This window comes from Meleagris gallopavo, chromosome 9, assembly GCF_905368555.1.
Source record: "Meleagris gallopavo chromosome 9, MGAL_WU_HG_1.1, whole genome shotgun sequence".
Taxonomy (NCBI): Eukaryota; Metazoa; Chordata; class Aves; order Galliformes; family Phasianidae; genus Meleagris; species Meleagris gallopavo.
The window spans coordinates 2144398-2162090 of NC_139412.1; the positions used below are offsets into that span (position 1 = coordinate 2144398).

The 17693-nt window shown below is 43.6% G+C and overlaps 1 protein-coding gene across 2 annotated transcripts; it reads right to left on the reverse strand.

Moving 5' to 3' along the window:
- Window positions 1-26: 26 nt before the first annotated feature.
- OGT (O-linked N-acetylglucosamine (GlcNAc) transferase) lies at window positions 27-17576 on the reverse strand. Of its 2 annotated transcripts, none has more exons than XM_085230841.1 (22): window positions 17395-17576; window positions 15015-15165; window positions 13830-14073; window positions 13494-13562; window positions 10464-10580; window positions 9826-9905; window positions 8993-9188; window positions 8591-8731; window positions 8267-8367; window positions 8024-8177; window positions 7823-7924; window positions 7394-7573; window positions 6988-7146; window positions 6490-6579; window positions 5381-5506; window positions 4867-5037; window positions 4624-4740; window positions 4376-4543; window positions 2295-2447; window positions 1906-2158; window positions 1606-1729; window positions 27-1055 (listed from the first exon to the last, which is right to left on the reverse strand). In XM_085230841.1, the coding sequence occupies exons 1-22, from the start codon at window positions 17429-17431 to the stop codon at window positions 881-883; spliced, it is 3108 nt and encodes a 1035-aa protein (XP_085086967.1). In that variant the 5' UTR covers window positions 17432-17576; the 3' UTR covers window positions 27-880. The 2 variants fall into 2 exon arrangements, with proteins under 2 accessions (XP_085086967.1, XP_085086966.1); XM_085230840.1 differs by having other exon boundaries at window positions 15015-15195.
- Window positions 17577-17693: the final 117 nt, after the last annotated feature.

Sequence of the window (17693 nt, forward strand, 5' to 3'; positions counted from 1 at the left end):
GGAAGCCAAAAACGTGACAGTCAAACTGGCAAACCAAAGCTTTATTTTTTGTTTGAAGTCTTCGCTACAGTACGTAGGACTGCGCCCTCTATATATAATTAACAATCATTCCTGAAAGATCTGTATTTGGCACCAGTTTGTGTTTTACCTCAAACACTTTGGGGGAGGATTCATTTCAAATCGAATTTGGTTTTCTAACAGAAGAGGAGCTGCCATCATGAAGCCAATTAGCTGAGTTATTGGAGAAGCTTAAAAACAAAACAAAAACAAAGTCCTTATCTAAACCAACACATTACAGAGCTCCAAAACAGAGGTCAAACATTAAAAGGCTGATATAGGCTCAAGTGGTTTATAAAACCTATAAAAAAAGACTACACCAGCAAATACGCCCTTCAGTCCGCACAGTTTAGAAATGAATGCAGGGAGCAACACTCGCTAGCTGGAAATCTTGCCATGGGAGAACCACACGTATACCAACAGGAGTACCCAAATCAAACGTTAAAAGGCTCCAATTCCCAATCTATAAGAGGAGACAATCGCGTCAGAAGATTGCATCAAATCCAAGGAATCATAATTGGTTGGGCAGGTCAAACTTCCCCCACCAACCGCCACGTCTCTCACACATCTAGGCTCACACGTACACGGCTCAATCCCATTCCAATTCCTCATGGAATAAAAGGATCCCAGGCTCTATAGAGTCTTTCCCTATCATGCAAGAAATATGTCTGGCTGTGCTCTAATTACCATCATGTATCACTTCAGCCACAGAGTACCAGGCAGATTAAGTAGAAATGCACAGTTTTTAGCTCATCATCTCTGCACAAGTGTTGGAGAGGCTCAGTTCCTGGAGAGGTCTGGGTGGGCACACAGACAAGTCTCTTCATGCAGATTCACTGGCTTCCACTGGTTTGATCATGTGGTCGGGTTTGTTGCCAGCAGCATAGTGATCCCACATCTGAAGATAAAGCCTCTCCAGGTCCATTGTGTACTGCTTGGTGTTGAACAAAGGACTGGATATTCTCTGCTTCCACACTTTGCCACGTATTTTTTTCAGGCTGCAAAAAAGTTGAAGCCAATCACGAACGCTTCCCAACACTTTATATACTGTTTACTTTTAAAACGTGCTTCAGCAGACCCAGAATTGCCAGTACAAAAACAGCAACTCCCACACCAAGCTCATATGGCTGTTTCACCCCCTCATCATTTCCGATACGGACCAGCATTATCTCTTCATACCAGCTGTGACATTAAGTTGTCACATGAACTGTACTGCACTAACTTACTGTACAGTTCTAACTTACAGTAAACGACAAACTGTCTCATCTTCAATCTAAAAGAAGTGAAATACGGTGCACTTTTTATCAGACAAGAGTCTGCACTTGAACAATTTCTTCAGAACTGCAGCATTGTTACTGGAGCACTGTTACATTTACTGTAAAAACAGAAGCAGAGTTAACTGCGAGACTCTAAGACACCTCAGGATGAGAACTGTCTTGTTTTCAACATTGAACTACAGGCAAGATCACTGATAAAACTCAGCACTGTGTCCCAGAACAGCACTTTCTAGTCTTGGTGTTACATACTACACAGTACAGGTCTACTTACTATTCCAGATCGGTTCCCAGTTTCACAGCAATGTCCTCATACTCCTGCCTACTTTTTGCAATAAGCTCAAGACAACCAAGGCAAGTAAGCTGGGAGGCAGCGACTCGTGATGCCAGCGTTTCACCTATAGAAAATGCAAAATAGGATAACTGGAGTCAGCAAGTAACACGCTACAGAGTGTGCAGCTACCTTCCTTCTGCTTCTACAAGAGGAAATGAGGAAGTCTGCCAAGCCCGCTCGTTATGGTTACAACAATGACATCAAATTCACCCACTCCATCCAGGTTTCCCACCGCATTACCTGGCATAGTGACCATAGGAGTCCCAGCCCAGAGCACGTCCATCCCCGTTGTGTGCCCATTGCAAAGTGGAGTGTCTAGACAAACATCAGCCAGCTGCCCTCTCCTCACATGTTCTTCCTTAGGGGCAACAGGAGAAAAAATGATTCTGTTCTGGGAAAGACCCAAGTTTTGGGCATACTGCTGAATATTGGGTTCTCCTACAGCTGGGAAACGCAGCAGCCACAGCACACTGTTTGGAACTCTTTTTAGGATCTGCAACAAAAATCAAGAAGAAAATACAGACAGTTATGTCAGAAACCTTTCCTTTTCTGGATATACACTTCAGAATAAATTAATACTATTGTGTTCTAGAGGTTTGATCTTAGTTCCCAGATCCACAGATACTCACATTAGCCCACATCTGCAGTGTGGAAGGGTCAATCTTATACAGCTGATTGAAGTTGCAGTACACAACAGCATCTTCTGGTAAGCCATACTGAGAACGGGTGGTAACGATGATGGTTCGTGGAACTTCTTCTCCAGTTGCTGCTTTGTTGTTAATCTAAATAGGGGAAAAAAAAAAATCAAAACTATTGGAATGCTGAAATTGAAGGAAATGTGCTTATGCCTAATGGAACGTTCCTGACACACACACTGCAACACGTGCTGGCATCAGAAGTTACTGAAAGCTTATTTTTCACTTCTTATACAAAGACTAAATTGTCTACTTACCCAGAACAAGAATTTAAGTGGTATGTGTACATGCTTGTGGATACCACGATGTCACAACCACCAAGGAACAAAACATTGGGCATTTCCATGCCCAGGTTATGTCTCCCTGCAATTCCAAGTCATTAGAAAGAAGTGGCACATAAGGAGTGCTCCCCTCCTTAAGGTCACCTCACTGCCTTGAAACTAAAAATGAAAGCAAGACTTCAAGGAAGAAGAAAACAGTATTTAGAAAACAAAGGGATTTTTTTTTTGTTCATTTTGGGGTTGGGGTGGATGGGTTTGTTCTCATTTTTCAGTATTTCTAGTCTTGAGGATTAGTAAAATGGAAATATAATTTCAAGTCGGAATTACAGATTTTTGTAGTCTTATTTTTGTTTGTTTTTAAGCAACAGGCAATGGTCAGAAGAAAACATCCTTACAGATACGGCAAAACAGGTACTTACAGCCTCTTTTTGTTTTAAATTTAATGTTTTACGTATGTATATATTTAAAGTTTAGCTCACTGCCACTGCTGCCAGCCAAAATAAATGTACTGTTGACAAACTTGACACTCATGGGAATGACTCACTGTCACTGACTCTGTTAGAACATGGAGCCAGTATGTTGAAACTGTAAAGACACGAAGATAAACAAGATAATTTAGTTCAGAAGAAATAGGTGAGAGTGCTACTGACCCATAAGACCGTGAAAACCTCAACCACAGTGCACATTCCTAGTCACCAATGCCCCACATTAGAACACATACAAAGAAGGGTTATCTTACTACGATCCAAAGAGAGAAACTGCATTTTAAAAGGGCACAGATACAGCTTAGGTTGGTTCTCCTGGTGGTGGAGTGATTAAGACAAGAAACTCTCTGCTATTTCAGGGCACAGCATTTCCAGGAAAGAAAAAGAAAGCCAACAAACTTACTGATCAAACTAAGACAAAGCCTATTACCGACTTACAGGAAAGTCTAAGTTGTTCACAAAAGAATTCATAAAAAGAAACCAAAGCATGGATAGAGCAGTAATAGTAAAAGGTCTCTAATGAAGAAAAACAGTTTCCTAGAAACTCGCAGGGAATTTCCACAAAATTCAGATCACAAATGAGACTTAATATTAAGTTACAGGGCCAGTGTATTTTTCAATTCTCCTGAATAACAGATGGACTGCCCCCCCAAGTCCACTTTGACTTGGCTCTGATTAGCCAGGATGGACTGAAGATGCATTTTTACCACACAGACACACAAGGATTCACACCTCAGCTGTACGTACATACAGAACAATGTACTAGGAAGCCTACAGCTCACTCCTCCCTGTACCTGAAGGCCAAACTGAAGAACATTCAGGAGTCAAAAGAAGCCACGTCAAAATAAAAATAAGGTATTTTTTAAGAACTGCTCTACCAGGTTAAAAAAAAAAAATTCAACAAAAACAGCAATTGTCACTATCACCTAAATCCCATGAACTGAAAGCACTGAGAAGTGATGGTACAGAGAACAGTTCAGAAATATACAACTGACAGTCTTTTCTAAGCAGCAAAATTCAATTACTTTGGACTTTAGATACCATTTGATATAACCCCTCTACCTTTGGGGATAAATCATCTTCCACAACATCTGTGGCTTACAGCACATCTGGCGTTTCCCTCAGTATGAGAACTAAATAAATCAACACGACAGAAGAGAAGCATTTGCTTGGAGGTTCTTGTTTCTTGTTATGTTAAAACATACAGATACATTATAGAGCCCAAGAGAAGTGTCTTGAAGTGCCTCACCTGAGTAGTTGCTAGTCCATTACTAATGTTGAATCCATTGATGGTTATCTGAATTTGTCCACGATTAATCATCTCAATCACAGCTTCTGCAATTGTGTTCATAGGAATGACTGGCATACTGAGGGCAGCGTTGCTGTCTGCACTGTCTCCACTATCAGGACACTTCATCTACGTGAGAAATCCCATGAAGTCAGAGAAAGCAGTAGCTTAAATGCTTAAGACAGAACACACAAAGGGGCAGCACTCACCTTAACAATCTTGACATCAGGGAGGCTGTCCAAGAAAGCCTTCAAGTCAATGCCATTCAAAACAATTCTGTTATCATAAATATGACCATTGGATTTGAAATCAATGACTGCTTTTTTCTGGAAAAAAAAGAGAAGCACACCACAGCTGTTTACAAGATCCCTCACCAAGTACATGCTAAGAGTCACTCCATTAACACAGAGAACAGCTAACACCAGTTCTTCTCCTGCCCTCTATCTACATACCTTCAGATGAGGGAACATGTTGGCGTGGTCTCCAATAAAAAAAGTGTTTGGCATGTAAGCTAATTTCTCTGAATACTGCTCAGCCACCTCAACTGGAGAAGTTTCTTTATCTGTGATGATGTAATCCATGAACAATGCCCCACTGGTTCCAGGATAGCCTAACCACATTGCCTACAAGACAAAGAAGGAAGATTCCAGTCCCAGGAACACTGTCAAATAATGCAAATTAGAAATCAATGCATGTAAGCTCAATTTTCCACCTTCAAAATCAAGATCTTTGTTGTGCTTTATCAACTTAAAGGCAATCATTAACTCCAAACTTTCACTGAGACAGTGAACGGGCAGAAAATATTCTAAAATTGATCCTCCAAGCAAAAGATTTCTAACCCAACTGTGCACAGCTTTAATCAGAGCATTAAGCACCAGTGATTTCAGCTTCCCTTAGCTGAGACAAGAGACTCCTTGATCTCAGAAGGGGATTTTCTGAAGAGAAAGATCTCTTCAACTCAGTTACCTGAATAGGTGCTGGTCTCAGAGCAAATAACTCATTCCGGGCTCCCTTGGTATAGCCATTCATGTTAATCAGAATGTGTATCCCATCCTGATGGATGCGGTCTGCAGCTTTCCCATTGCATGGTATCTGAAGAAGAAACGAATCAAACTGATCTATGCTTTCAACAACAACTGCAGTTAGTCATCAGCTTTCCAATGGATAAATGTCAACTGCATAACCTGGCCAAGACTTCCATTTTGTCAGCTCTTTTTAATAAAGAAAAGCAACCTGATTTTCCTTTAAAGGAGAGAGAGCAGTTAAATGCATCAACAAATATGGAAACTGCTGCCCTGTTTTTACTATGACACAGAGCTGTTGCAAAGGTAGAAAGAACAGCTCTCCATGAGCCTAACTACAGGCCCCTACTTGAAAAGAAGTCTCAGCTTTGCCAAACTGATCTTAAAGAACAGTTCTGCTCACATGAACTTAGCATTTTTACATATGAGAGCAGATCCTCAAGCACAAGAGTTTTAGCTATCATCTAATTCTGGGACTGTCTAGGCACCAATCCAGTTCTATCATCTGTATCTACTATTCCACAGACATACGTCCCATGTTGATTCAGATTCTTGTCAGTTATCTGGAGATAGTATAACTACTCCTGTGTATACAGAAAATCCTTACCACATTGTTCAAAAGTTCACAAACTTTAAAAAACAAAACTAAAAACACATCAAATAACTGGAAGCAAGCTTTTGATAAAGGGTGAGAAACCCCTCCACCAAATCAAATCCCTTTTCTGCTTTCTCAGGATAAAATAACCGTAAGCAAGCTTACACATTTGCAGCTGTGGGATCCTGGCTTATGCATGGCACTTAGAGATGCTAATTATCTTCAGACCAAATGAAACAGGTATTAAATGTTTTTTAATGTAACTTTTTAACAATCACCAAGGTCACACAATAGCCAGCGTACCCCACGTTAATTAGACATAACACTGATATGTCTATAAACCCTCAAATTCTAAAACCAGCATCAGCCTCATTCAATAAATCATTGCAGCAAAAAATCTTCACCTGCTCATCTGCTTTACATTTTGATTTGCTACATCTGTTTATCAAAAAGCTCACCTGAGATAAGTCAACAAAGTGATTTGCTTCTGCCATCACTTTCACACGGAAGTTTGTACCATCATCAGGACTCAGGGCATAACAGAACACCTACAGTAGGAAGCACCAGAAATTGAGCATCTGCAACAATTTCTAACTGCTATAAAACTCTTGTTACAAAGTTATAACGCAACAAAATACTTTTGCTATAAACATTTGGTATTTGAATTCTAAATTACTAAAGTAAGATTGCATTTAGTTTCAGACCAGCTCTACTGCATTTATTTGTGTGGCAGTTACCACTGAGAACAATGGGCAGTGGGTGTTGAGCACATCAGCATCAGGCCCCTGACCTACCTAGTTCTGGCACTAGCATAACACACCACGTTTTGCATGGACTAAAACACAGCTTTCAAGGTCAAGTGAATGTAACAAATTAATTTCCATTAAGTGTTTAATTTTCTAAGAACACCTTCAACAAGATACTATTTTAAAGCTTCAGCACACTGATATTTTTACCTCAAATTTGTCTGGGTTATGCATGCCGGGGATTGACTGCATTAGGTGTGATGTTGGATGGTTTCCAAAATCAGAGCTCACGTAACCAATGCGAAGTCGACCTTCACTGGCCTTCAAATCCTTTGGATGCTCATACGGCGGCTTGTGAAGAACATTAATCTGTTAAGAAAACACATAAGTGTTCATAGAACTAGGAACCAAAACCAAATGCTAAGCACAGACAGAAAATAATCAAGTTTTTAGAATTAGCCTTATCTGATATTTAAGTAACCAGGCTGTGGGCATCAGTTTCAGATCTGCATCACCTTGGGTCAGTGGCTAGGAAACCTTACAAAGGCCAATACTAGATATTTCTTGTGAGAACAGGCAGATGTACTTCACAACAGACCTTTACAAAGCCTCCTACCTTGTCCAAACACAGATTTCCATGTCTCTCAGCAATAGCCTTCCTAAAGCTGTGAGAAAGGGGATACAGCATGCTGTGATGAGGGTGGACAGAGGGCAGTCTGTTCTTCTCCAGCTGATCAGCCACAATGCTAACCAGCTTCTTCATCCTTTCATCATAGTCTGTCCAGTCACAGACAATCTAGAAAAAAGGTAAAAATAAAATATAAAACACAGATCAAATGAAGCTTGATGTCCTAAGATTTATCAAGAAGCTGAGACCAAAAATGGAAGCAAAACTGTCAGTAATCACTGTTGATGACCATACGATCTTCTGATTTAAGACTTACTTACTCTTCTGCTTTGCTTACAGCGTTTGGTTAAGGTGATCAAGCTTTGCATTTGATAGAAAGGAATCTTAAGACTACAGCCAACACCTTCCCCTCCTCACCTGCAGACAGTGAGCCAAGTTGCAGTAGGCATCAGGGAAATCAGGTTTCAGTTTCAGAGCGGTGCGGTAGGATGCAATGGCTTCTGGTATATTCCCTGAATCCTGTGAAGACAAAGGAATGAGTCAGTAGATAAAAACACAATCAGGCTAAGTACCCACAGCACTCCAACACATTCTGAGTGATTCACACACATGCACTACCTTGTGAATAGATGCCAGGTTGCTATGGGCATCAGCAAAAGCTGGGTTTATCTGAATGGCACGGGTGTAGCACTGTAGAGCTCCCTGAACATCCTGCATCTCCTTCAAAGTATTTCCCATGTTAGAGTAAGCATCTGCAAACGTGGGGCTGATTCTGAGAAGGAAGATAACACGTTATGAACAATCAAAGCTTCTCCTTCCTGTCAGGAAAGGCTGGGGCTATTATAAACAGCATCCATTTACCTAATTGCCTCTTTATAATGCATCAGAGCTTCCTGTAACTTTCCTTGCTGTTGGAGAACGCTTGCTAAATTTGAATGTGCAGCAGCAAACTCTGGAAACACCTGGGGAAGAAAAAAAAAAATTGCCACCTGTTACCAAATCCCCAAAGTATGCCACAACAGAACTAGTTTTGTGTGTTTCTTCCTCTTATTTTTTTCTGACTCAGGTCTGAGCAGACTTCCTTCTGTTTCTGGTAAGGCATGGAAGAAAACAACCCCATGTCATACGATACACCCCCAGCTTTATTTCTCTACCTTTTCCTCCACACTCCACAACCAACCTTACCTCAAGAGCCTTCCGATAAAGGCGGACAGCTTCCTCAATGTTCCCCTGCTCCCGTTTGATGTTTGCCAGATTGTTGAGAGAATCCGCATGAGTGGGACAAAGTCGAAGAGCTGTATTGTAACATTCTTCTGCTTCAGCCACCTACAACAATAATAAAAAGGAAGGGACAATAAGGGTAATGTTTACACTGTAACATTCCTTCTAACAGCACTGTTTGAGAAGGTATTATACAAATCGCTCTGACAGGTTTAAAGTGATTATTTCCTGGATTATTCTTCAGGAAAATAACAAACAGAACACGTCACCTTAATAAAATCGATTACAATTGGTGTCCAAAACACCAGTAATACTTATTTTAACATTTTTAAGAAGGTAGGGAAAAAAAAAAAAAGCACTCCTTACACTGCCCTTCTCCTTCAATGCGTTGGCCAAGTTGCAATAGGCATCAGGGAAGTGAGGCTGTAGTTCAATAGCCCTCCTGTAGGTGTCTATTGCTAGGTCTATCAGGCCTTGCTCATAATACACACAAGCAAGGTTGCCGTGTACAACTGCATGGTTTGGACTCAAACTCAAGGCTCGAAGATAAGCTGCTACAGCTCTGTAACAGAAAAAAAGAATGTAAACAATCACCCAGAGTGGCAATTCTATTTACCTCGGTTATAAAAGGGTACATAAAACATTCAAGGGATACATACTAACACACACCTGTTCCAAGATGTTACTGGAAACATAAAAGTACTGCCTGAATTAAAAACCCCATCCAGGAATCAATTTTTACTCATGCCATTTTACATCTCTGCTGAAGAGACGTGCAGGTCCTTCTGTTCAGAACCATTAAATGCAGTCTGTATTCCTAGCACGTTTGTGCCAGTGTAAGGCTTGTCTCATTTGCAGAAATGCCCTTGTTTGGCCCACTTGTGGGTAAAACAAAAATCAATGAGTGTACAGTGCAAACAGTCAAAATAATTAATTTCTTCTCCGTGAGCTTTTATGAAATTTAGAGCTACAGAGAACAGTCAGCAGAAATTATAATCCAATCAGATGCACTGCATATACACAACAAAGTCTGGATTTTCTTTCAGAAATTAAACCTACAGACCAAGATCCATTTCCTACCTATTTCCATCTACATCCTCAGTAGTAAAATGTTAAAAACAAGAGTCAAGTGCAGGAACGTCACAAAGAAATACATTTAACAGGTGCTTTGTTTGGGTGGGGTTTTCAGTTGTGCTTACCTGTCAAATATTCTTGCCTCCTTCAGGACATTTCCTAGATTGATGTATGCATCCAAAAAGTTTGGGTCAAGCGTTACAGCCTGAAATTGTATGTACAGTTTTGAGCATTAGCACAAAAGCTTTATCTATGATATCTCAAGTTAGGTGGTTGTTCTGGTTGTTTTTATTTTCAATGTACACATATAAACTACAGATACAAATTTATTCATTTTTAAGTCTGGTAAACCTGATCTGTATGACTTTAAGACTTTATCTACTGGAAAGAAAACTTCAGTTATATAAATCAATCATAAACACTGAGGTTACCTTATATAGAGGGGACAAAATACATTGACTTCAAATTACTTCCTCATCAAAGTCACGCCCTACTTGTCTTCAACAAAAACTTAAAATGAATTTTCTCATCTTTGCTACGTGTATGAAACCCTCAGGGCAACTCCAACAGCCCTCTTTAGTGGCACACAGGCAGCCTGAAACATCCTGAAGCAAACAAGTGACTGACACAGGGTGCCAACGGGATTCTAAGAAGAAATATTTTGACCAGTAGAACTATGTCCTATCAAAGTACTCTTCTATAAGCAGACAGCTGCCTGCACATTAAAATCCATCAGCGAGGGCGAACAGGCTTAGGCTGTTACCTTTTCAAAGTGATGAATGGCGAGCCAGATTTCTCCTTGGGCATTGAAAACACAGCCAAGATTACTCCATGCCACTGCAAAGTTTGGTTGAGTCTCAATTGCTTTTAAGTAACAGGCCTTGGAACAGTTAAAGAAGAGAGATACAAGGGAAGGGGAATATTTGTAAAAAGAAAAAAATGAGAGAAAACAATTGTTAGTATGCGTTCTCTAACCAGCCAAAAGTGACCCTGCAGTATAGGCTAGCTTGCGCCAAAACTACTGCGCTGCAAAGTGCTGTTGGTCCTGCGCAGGCGCAAACCAAAACCCAGGTGCAAGCCCACCATTCTTCAGTTATGCTGCTGAGTCAATAAGACTGCAGTCACCTGCTCACCACAGGAGTCATCTTAGAAATGGGGTGTGTAAAAATGAAAAAGAAAAAAAAACGAGCACGAAAAAACGACTCTGGGATGAAATGGAACGTTGAAGCTGTGGAATGTTCTAAGATGAACAGAAATTACTCTCAGAGGTAGGAAAGCTACTGGAAGACACACAGTTTTAGCTGTCCTCGTCAGCTGAGACGACACGTCCCACCCACTGCTTTGAAGGCGCTCGGCCACCTGCAGCCTGGAAACCTCAAATGCCAGGATTGCATCAAGGTTTAGGTCCCTGTAATGCAAGCGCGAGAAATCGCTGCGCATCCTACCCAGCACGCGCCACGCTATCGCTGCCAACTGCTGTGCTCTATGAGTGCCCCTAGGGAGCGTGAACGGCCAGCCAGCATCATTAATCTATCAGACAGGCCCGTACAAAAACGTGCACGTTCAATTTGATGTCTGGAATCTGAAAGCATCGCAATCCAATCGCGTGGGGAAGGCCGCAGCCTGGAGCCGGGCGGTCAGCCACAGATTAATCATCCAGCTGACCGTTCACAGGGCTCATCGCACGCCGGGCGCGTTACCGCTGCGCAGCCTTTGCGCTACTGCAGGATCACAGCGCGTCATCAGAAGAGCAGAACGCTGCAATCCAAACAAAGAAGAAAAAAGGAAAAAAAATGAACAACCGGAAGAGTTAGAAGCTTTTTACTATTAACTATCTCCAATTACTTCTTTAAAAATATATATCTTTAATTTACGTTTACTTTAATTCTTTGAAAGAATTTGTGGCTACTAGTATTAAACATTCTTACATTACTTGCTCGTAATTAAATATTTTAAGCTGTTTCTGAAGCCACAAGACAGAAGATTCAGGCATGGAGGCAAATGGTTTTGCTGTGGCAGTTACAAACCCGTTACCATATTTCTCATCATGTGACTTTTCGGTGCGTTCCTTGCTGGAAGAGGAGGAGGAGGTGTGTGTCTGCCCTAGATCCAGGCCTCGAGCTCCCTTCAGCGAGGCACCTTACGCATGGAATAGGAGGTTTCACCCACCTGAAACCTTCTAAATACAATATCAGTGGTGAAAAACCAAAAACAAGAGAGAAAATAAAACAAGATCATTAGTAAAAGTTCAACAAAGCAATTGCAATTTTTTTGGATATGTCTTAACACATGGGAATGAGGACAATCTGTCTGTAACAAGGGAGACATGCAGAAGGGAGAGGGTTAATCAGGGCAATTGCATACAGCAGGGACTTTTTTTTTTTTTTGGAAGAAAGGCTCTGAAGTATCTACAAAGAAATTAAATTTTAGTTCAAACTGTAAGGAATTTGCTGGCTTGATCTTTCAAATGGACTGATAACCAAAGAAACACGTTGCAATTGACTCGAGATGTTTTTCCTCGTTTATTAAGTTCTCACAAAACGGAATAACACTTTCAAACTAGGTGTCTCCAGAGCTCTGAAACAAAGAAGTCAGCAACCTAAGGCAGGCGCAGTGTCTTGGCCTATACCAGTCACACTAAAGCTGCAGTGAAGTGCAATTCGTGTTAGCTGTCCGCTTGGTGGGCTGAGAACCAAATGTCTCCAAGACCGTTCAACGGTACCACGCATCATTTTCAACCTGGATCTGACCAAATCAATTACGCTGCCCTGGGATGGTACACACATCCAAGTTGGTACGAGAAATCCAAAGAATAATCAACTTTGAACCTAGGCTCCCATCACCCCCTCAGGATCACCACCCTCCCCCATGGTGCTGCAGCCAAACAGACAGCTACGCTGTTCATACACTCCACTTTGTAGCATGCGCGTGGGGCTTGGAGTGACAGACGTGGAGGCCAGAGTGTTTCTCACTTCTCCACACTCCTCACCCCTGCAGCGCGGACGCGTAAGGTGGCTTGTAACAAGACAATTTCTTTGTGCAATCCAAGTTTTAACGTGCCAAGAATTTTCGACTCATCTCGGTGTTCAAATTCTCAGTTTAGGAAACGCAAGACTGCTAGAAGCCACCTTTCCACTACAGCAAGTTTTCTTTGATCAGTTCATTTCCAAACAAACCAGCTTTGTCCTTCCGATTTCTTTATTTGAGGGAGGGGAGGAGGGAAGGCGTGAAGAAAAGTTATTGAGGGGTGCGCAGACTGCAGCTATTGATCATTTACTAGCCTTTCTTCCACCATCGAGGGGAGGGAAAAGTTAAAAAGAATAAATATCTTTAAAAGCCAATATTACAAGGTAACATTTGGATAAGTTTCTTCTCCACTTACAAGCCACAAAGGACTTTAGAAGAGCAGCATTTTCAATAGCACCTGCATCGTACAGGGATCTCGAGCTAACCACAGGCTCTCTGCTTGGCAGCAGCAGGCAAGCCTCAGATTTGAAGGGCTGTTACTTATTTCCAGATAAGAGCATGGTGGAGCCCCTGCCCAATACTTCAGAATGGTATCAGGTAGTCTAGTTCAGCAGGAAGGCTCGGTAATGTTCCATTTCTTGACTTAAACCAACTTTTAAACATGGACATGCCATATCTTGCCCTGCAACTACTCTGGGGCGTTTCAGTGCCTTCAGTTTTCAGCAGTTTCTCAGACTGTCTGTAGATCAACGCAGATTTGAAGACTTGGTGCAAAGTTCAAGTTTTCAAAACACTGGCGTTTACATGTATTCTACTCAACACCTACCTTGGCTTCTTCCAAGCGACCCAGGGCTTTGAGCAGGTTCCCCAGGTCACTACGAACACAGTACAAGTCCTGAAAAAGCAAAGCCACACAGTCAGCTTCACAACATCACAGCTGCCCCCAAGGTCATCACAGAGGCCTTGCAATGGAAGCCCCCAGTCCTCTATAAATTCATCCCAAATTCTTCGTAAATATACTACACGTGTGATTCTTGGTCGTTGTTTTGTATTTATTAATTAGTTTATTACATTAAATGATGTCCTTGCTTCCCGTACTCTTAACAGCTTTTCTCCCTGCGGATCCCCCACCAATCCATCCGTTCTACAAGGCACTACTTACAGGGTTGTACTGAAGGGCAGACACGTATGCCTGTACTGCTCCTTCCATATCTCCTGCAGCTACCAGCGCAGCAGCCAGATTAATATATCCATCAATGAAATCTGGTTTGAGGCGCAGTGCGTGTCTGTAGTGCTCGATAGCTTCCTGCAGCTGCCCACGTTCCTTGTACACGTTGCCCAGATTTGAGTAGGCTTCGGCCAGCAGTGGGTTCTGTTTAATAGCCAAAGTGCTGAAGTGAGCAGACCTAGAGAGAATCAGACAAGTTAACAAAGACAACTGATTCTGAGTCTTTGCCTACTTACTGTTTGATGAGCATTCGTGCTTAAGCGAGGCAAACATCCAGCAAACACATCTGGACTTACTGAGCTACCTTACGTGTAGCCTCTCCTTGTTTAACCACCTCCCCTATTCCCATTGCAGGTTCTACTGAGAATGACAACCTCGCTGCAATCAGCAGGATTCAATTCTTCTCCTCAAACCTGAGCTCTACATGCATGGAGAAAACATTACAAATACTCTGTTAAGCTTCTTCAAACATGTGCATGCTTTTTTCTATGCCATGTTTCACTTATAGTTTTTAAGAAACAGGATATAGCAGACAGATTTACGTTTAAAATTCTGCCCTGCTCTCCTCTGTTTCATTTTCCCCCATCTGAATCATTACTACAGCTTCACTCAGAAGCCTACACAGAATAAATCCCAGTTACAAGTTATTACTTCCTTCACCAGCACAGAGATTTAAAGTTCCAGAGGCTTGACAGACACAAGCAAGGTCAAGGAGAGGCAGGCAGAAGAAACAGAGACAGCTCTTAATTAAGCAGTGCCATCTCACAGCAATCAGTCAACCTCAGAACTTCTTAAGTATTAACCCCACACTGCAGGTGGAACACATGAAAACTTCTGTTCACGTGTGCAAATAACTCAGGGGCAAGCAAGTGTACAATAGGAAAACAGCATGAGAATAACAGCATTATCTGATGCTTGCTGCAAAGCTAGCAACTCCCACTTGTATTCCTCTTATCCTAAAAGAATTCAAGAAACAAGAACATTATTTTGGGCCACTGCTACCACGAAGTCAGCATGTGCATTCAGTGCCAAAGCCAATGTTAGATAAGCACTTTTAATAACTGTGCTCAGTACCACGAGGAGCACAAAACAAGCTTGAACACCACATCTCAATCCTACCTGTCCAATCTGCGACACTGGAAGTGAATAGACGATAGCAATAAAAGCACACCAGTATTATCAGGCTCTTGTCTCCAAAGCTGCATGCAGTGTCTCTCTGCTGCTTCAAAGTCTCCTGCCTGATACTCACGATGAGCCAACTCCGCTAACCCTTGGAAGGAAAGCATACGTTTCGTTGGTTCTGGAGAATCACCAAAACATTTAAGGGGGGAAAACAAAAAGTTAGAGAATGGAAACAAAACCAAAGAAACCAAACAGAAACAAAATGAATGCAAAAAAAAAAAAAAAAAAAAACAACCAAACCAAACCAAAACGTTTCAAACTAAAGGATGAAAACGTTTGAAATTACACAAAACAATACAGCAGGTGGAGTTTTGTGCTCTCACATCTTCAGGCCCCAGCTGCTGCTGTGGGATTTCATCAGTTAACATTTGGAAACAAAAGCCATTGCAGTTACACAACTTCAAATGTTTTCCAAGTTAATAGAAAATAGTTAAGATAATCCTACTGTAAAGCATTACTTGGGCTCATAGCAGCAGCAGAGCCAGAGAGAACAATGAATTTCCTTACCCCCGCCCCCAGCCCGGGAATGTAACACTTCCTAGCACTGAAAAGCTCTAAAAACCTCACAGGAAAATGCAGGACCACAGACACAGACTTCAAAGGACTCCAACTAAAGGAAGTTCTGCTGTGTCAGTAGATTTGTATCTTTAACAAATCCTGTATCTTGTTAAAGAAAAAGGCTTAATGCACAGCATTCCTTTAAAGCTCCACTCTGCCTGTGTTATCTGCCATGCACAACAATTCCTCCATTGGAAAAGCGGCTCAATGCTATCTGACGAGAGAGCACCGAGCTCCCGGGGTTGGGCTGACACGGAGGGACACAAACTACTTCCACCAAACACCAGGCTGAGACAAAACTACCTACGTGAGAAGCCCAGTCGTTGTCTTACAGTTTTGCATTAAAACAGACAGAGCAGCTTGGGAAAAATCCACAACTGTTCATGCTAGAAAGAAGCCCTTCAGGCTGTGCCTTTACATCACTCGGTCCTGCTGTTAAAAGCTCTGAGTACTGCAAGCACCTCCTATTTTCCCTTCTGAAACCCAGGACAGGGAAGGGCAGCATTCCCAGCTCTCTGCGAGCACCGAACCCCATCCGTTCAGCACTTCCTATCTGGTCCTATGGAGTTCTACACTTCTGATGTAATGAATCACAGAATGGTTCAGGTTGGAAGGGACCTTTAAGATCATGTAGCTCCAACCCCAGTGCTATAGTAGGGACACCTCCCTCTAGCCCAGGTTGCTCACAGCCCCATCCATCCAGCCTGGCCTTCAGAGCTGCCATACAGGGGGCACCCACAGCCTCGCTGGACAACCTGTGCCAGCATCTCCCCACCCTCACGGTAAGAATTCCTTTCTGCTATCTATCTTCTCTTCCAATTGAACTCCGTGGGGCTGGGGAACAGCGCTGAGCAGGAGGCGGTGAAGGTGGTGACCTTGGGGCTCCCAAAGCACTGCATCCCGGCCAGCAGCACAGAATGGCCCAGGTTGGAAGGGACCTCAAGGATCACAAAGCTCCAACCCCCCTACTACATGCAGGGCCACCAACCTCCACATCTAATACCAGCCCAGGCTGCCCAGCACCCCATCCAACCTGGCCTTGAACACCTCCAGGGATGGACAGGGATCCACAGCCTCTCTGGGCAGCTGTTCCAGCACCTCACCACTCTCACAGCAAACAACTTCCCCTGACATCCGACCTAAATCTCCCCTCCCTCAATCGTTTCCCCTTGTCCTGCTGTTATCTCCCCTTTCCAAGATTTGACTCCCCTCCTGTTTGTAGGCTCCCTTTAGGTACTGAAGGCTGCAATGAGGTCACTCCACAGCCTTCTTTTCTCCAAGCTAAACAAGCCCAGCTCCCTCAGCCTGTCTTCGCAGTGGAGGTGCTGCAGCCCCCTGATCATCTTTGCGGCTCCTCTGGCCCCTCTCCAACAGCTCCCTGTCTTTCTTGCACTGGGGGGCTCCAGACCTGGACACAGTACTGCAGATGGGGCCTCACAAGAGCAGAGTAGAGGGGAATCCTCTACTCAGGGCGTCCCGGCAGCCCCACCGCCCTATCACACTACTCCACCCCCCCCCCCCCCCGTCTTCTCTTCACGCTCCGTTCCGCCCCCTCCCCTCCCCCCCCGGCAGCGCCGTTTATTTCGGGCCCGCTCTCCGCCCTGTCCCCCGCAGCCGCCGGATCGATCGACCGATCGATGGATCAATAAACACAACGCCCCACACACACGGCCCGGCCCGGCCCCACGCGGCCGCTTCTGGAAACTTCGGCCGGGAGCGGCGCCCGCGGAGCCCTGCGCCTGAGGGGAGCCGGCGGTACCTGTGCTGTCGGCCACGTTCCCCACGGAGGTCGCCATCGGGGCACTGGGCCGAGGCGGCGGAGAAGAACCGAGCTGCCCGCGTTCCCGTCGCGCTGAGGCGGCGGCGGCTCCCGAAATGGCGCTGGCGGAGGCAGCGGAGAGCCGAATGGCTGCGGCCGGACCTAGCTCCCCGGGACAAATAGTCCGGGCGGAGCCAGCCGGCGGGGCGCCGCGCAGCGGAGGGATACAGCGGAACTACATCCGTCTCCTTCCGCCGACCGCCCGCCCCCTCTCTCTCTCTCTCTCTCTCACTCACTCT

What these genes read in the sequence shown, in the direction of transcription:
- OGT (XM_085230840.1), bottom strand. Translation starts at nt 17,431, where the DNA reads ATGGCGACCTCCGTGGGGAACGTGGCCGACAGCACAG. An exon ending in ACATGTTCCCTCATCTGAAG is followed by an intron (nt 4,741 to 4,866) that starts GTATGTAGATAG and finishes TTTTTTTTCCAG; the next exon opens with AAAAAAGCAGTCATTGATTT. An exon ending in CTGGGAACCGATCTGGAATA is followed by an intron (nt 1,056 to 1,605) that starts GTAAGTAGACCT and finishes ACTTTTTTGCAG; the next exon opens with CCTGAAAAAAATACGTGGCA.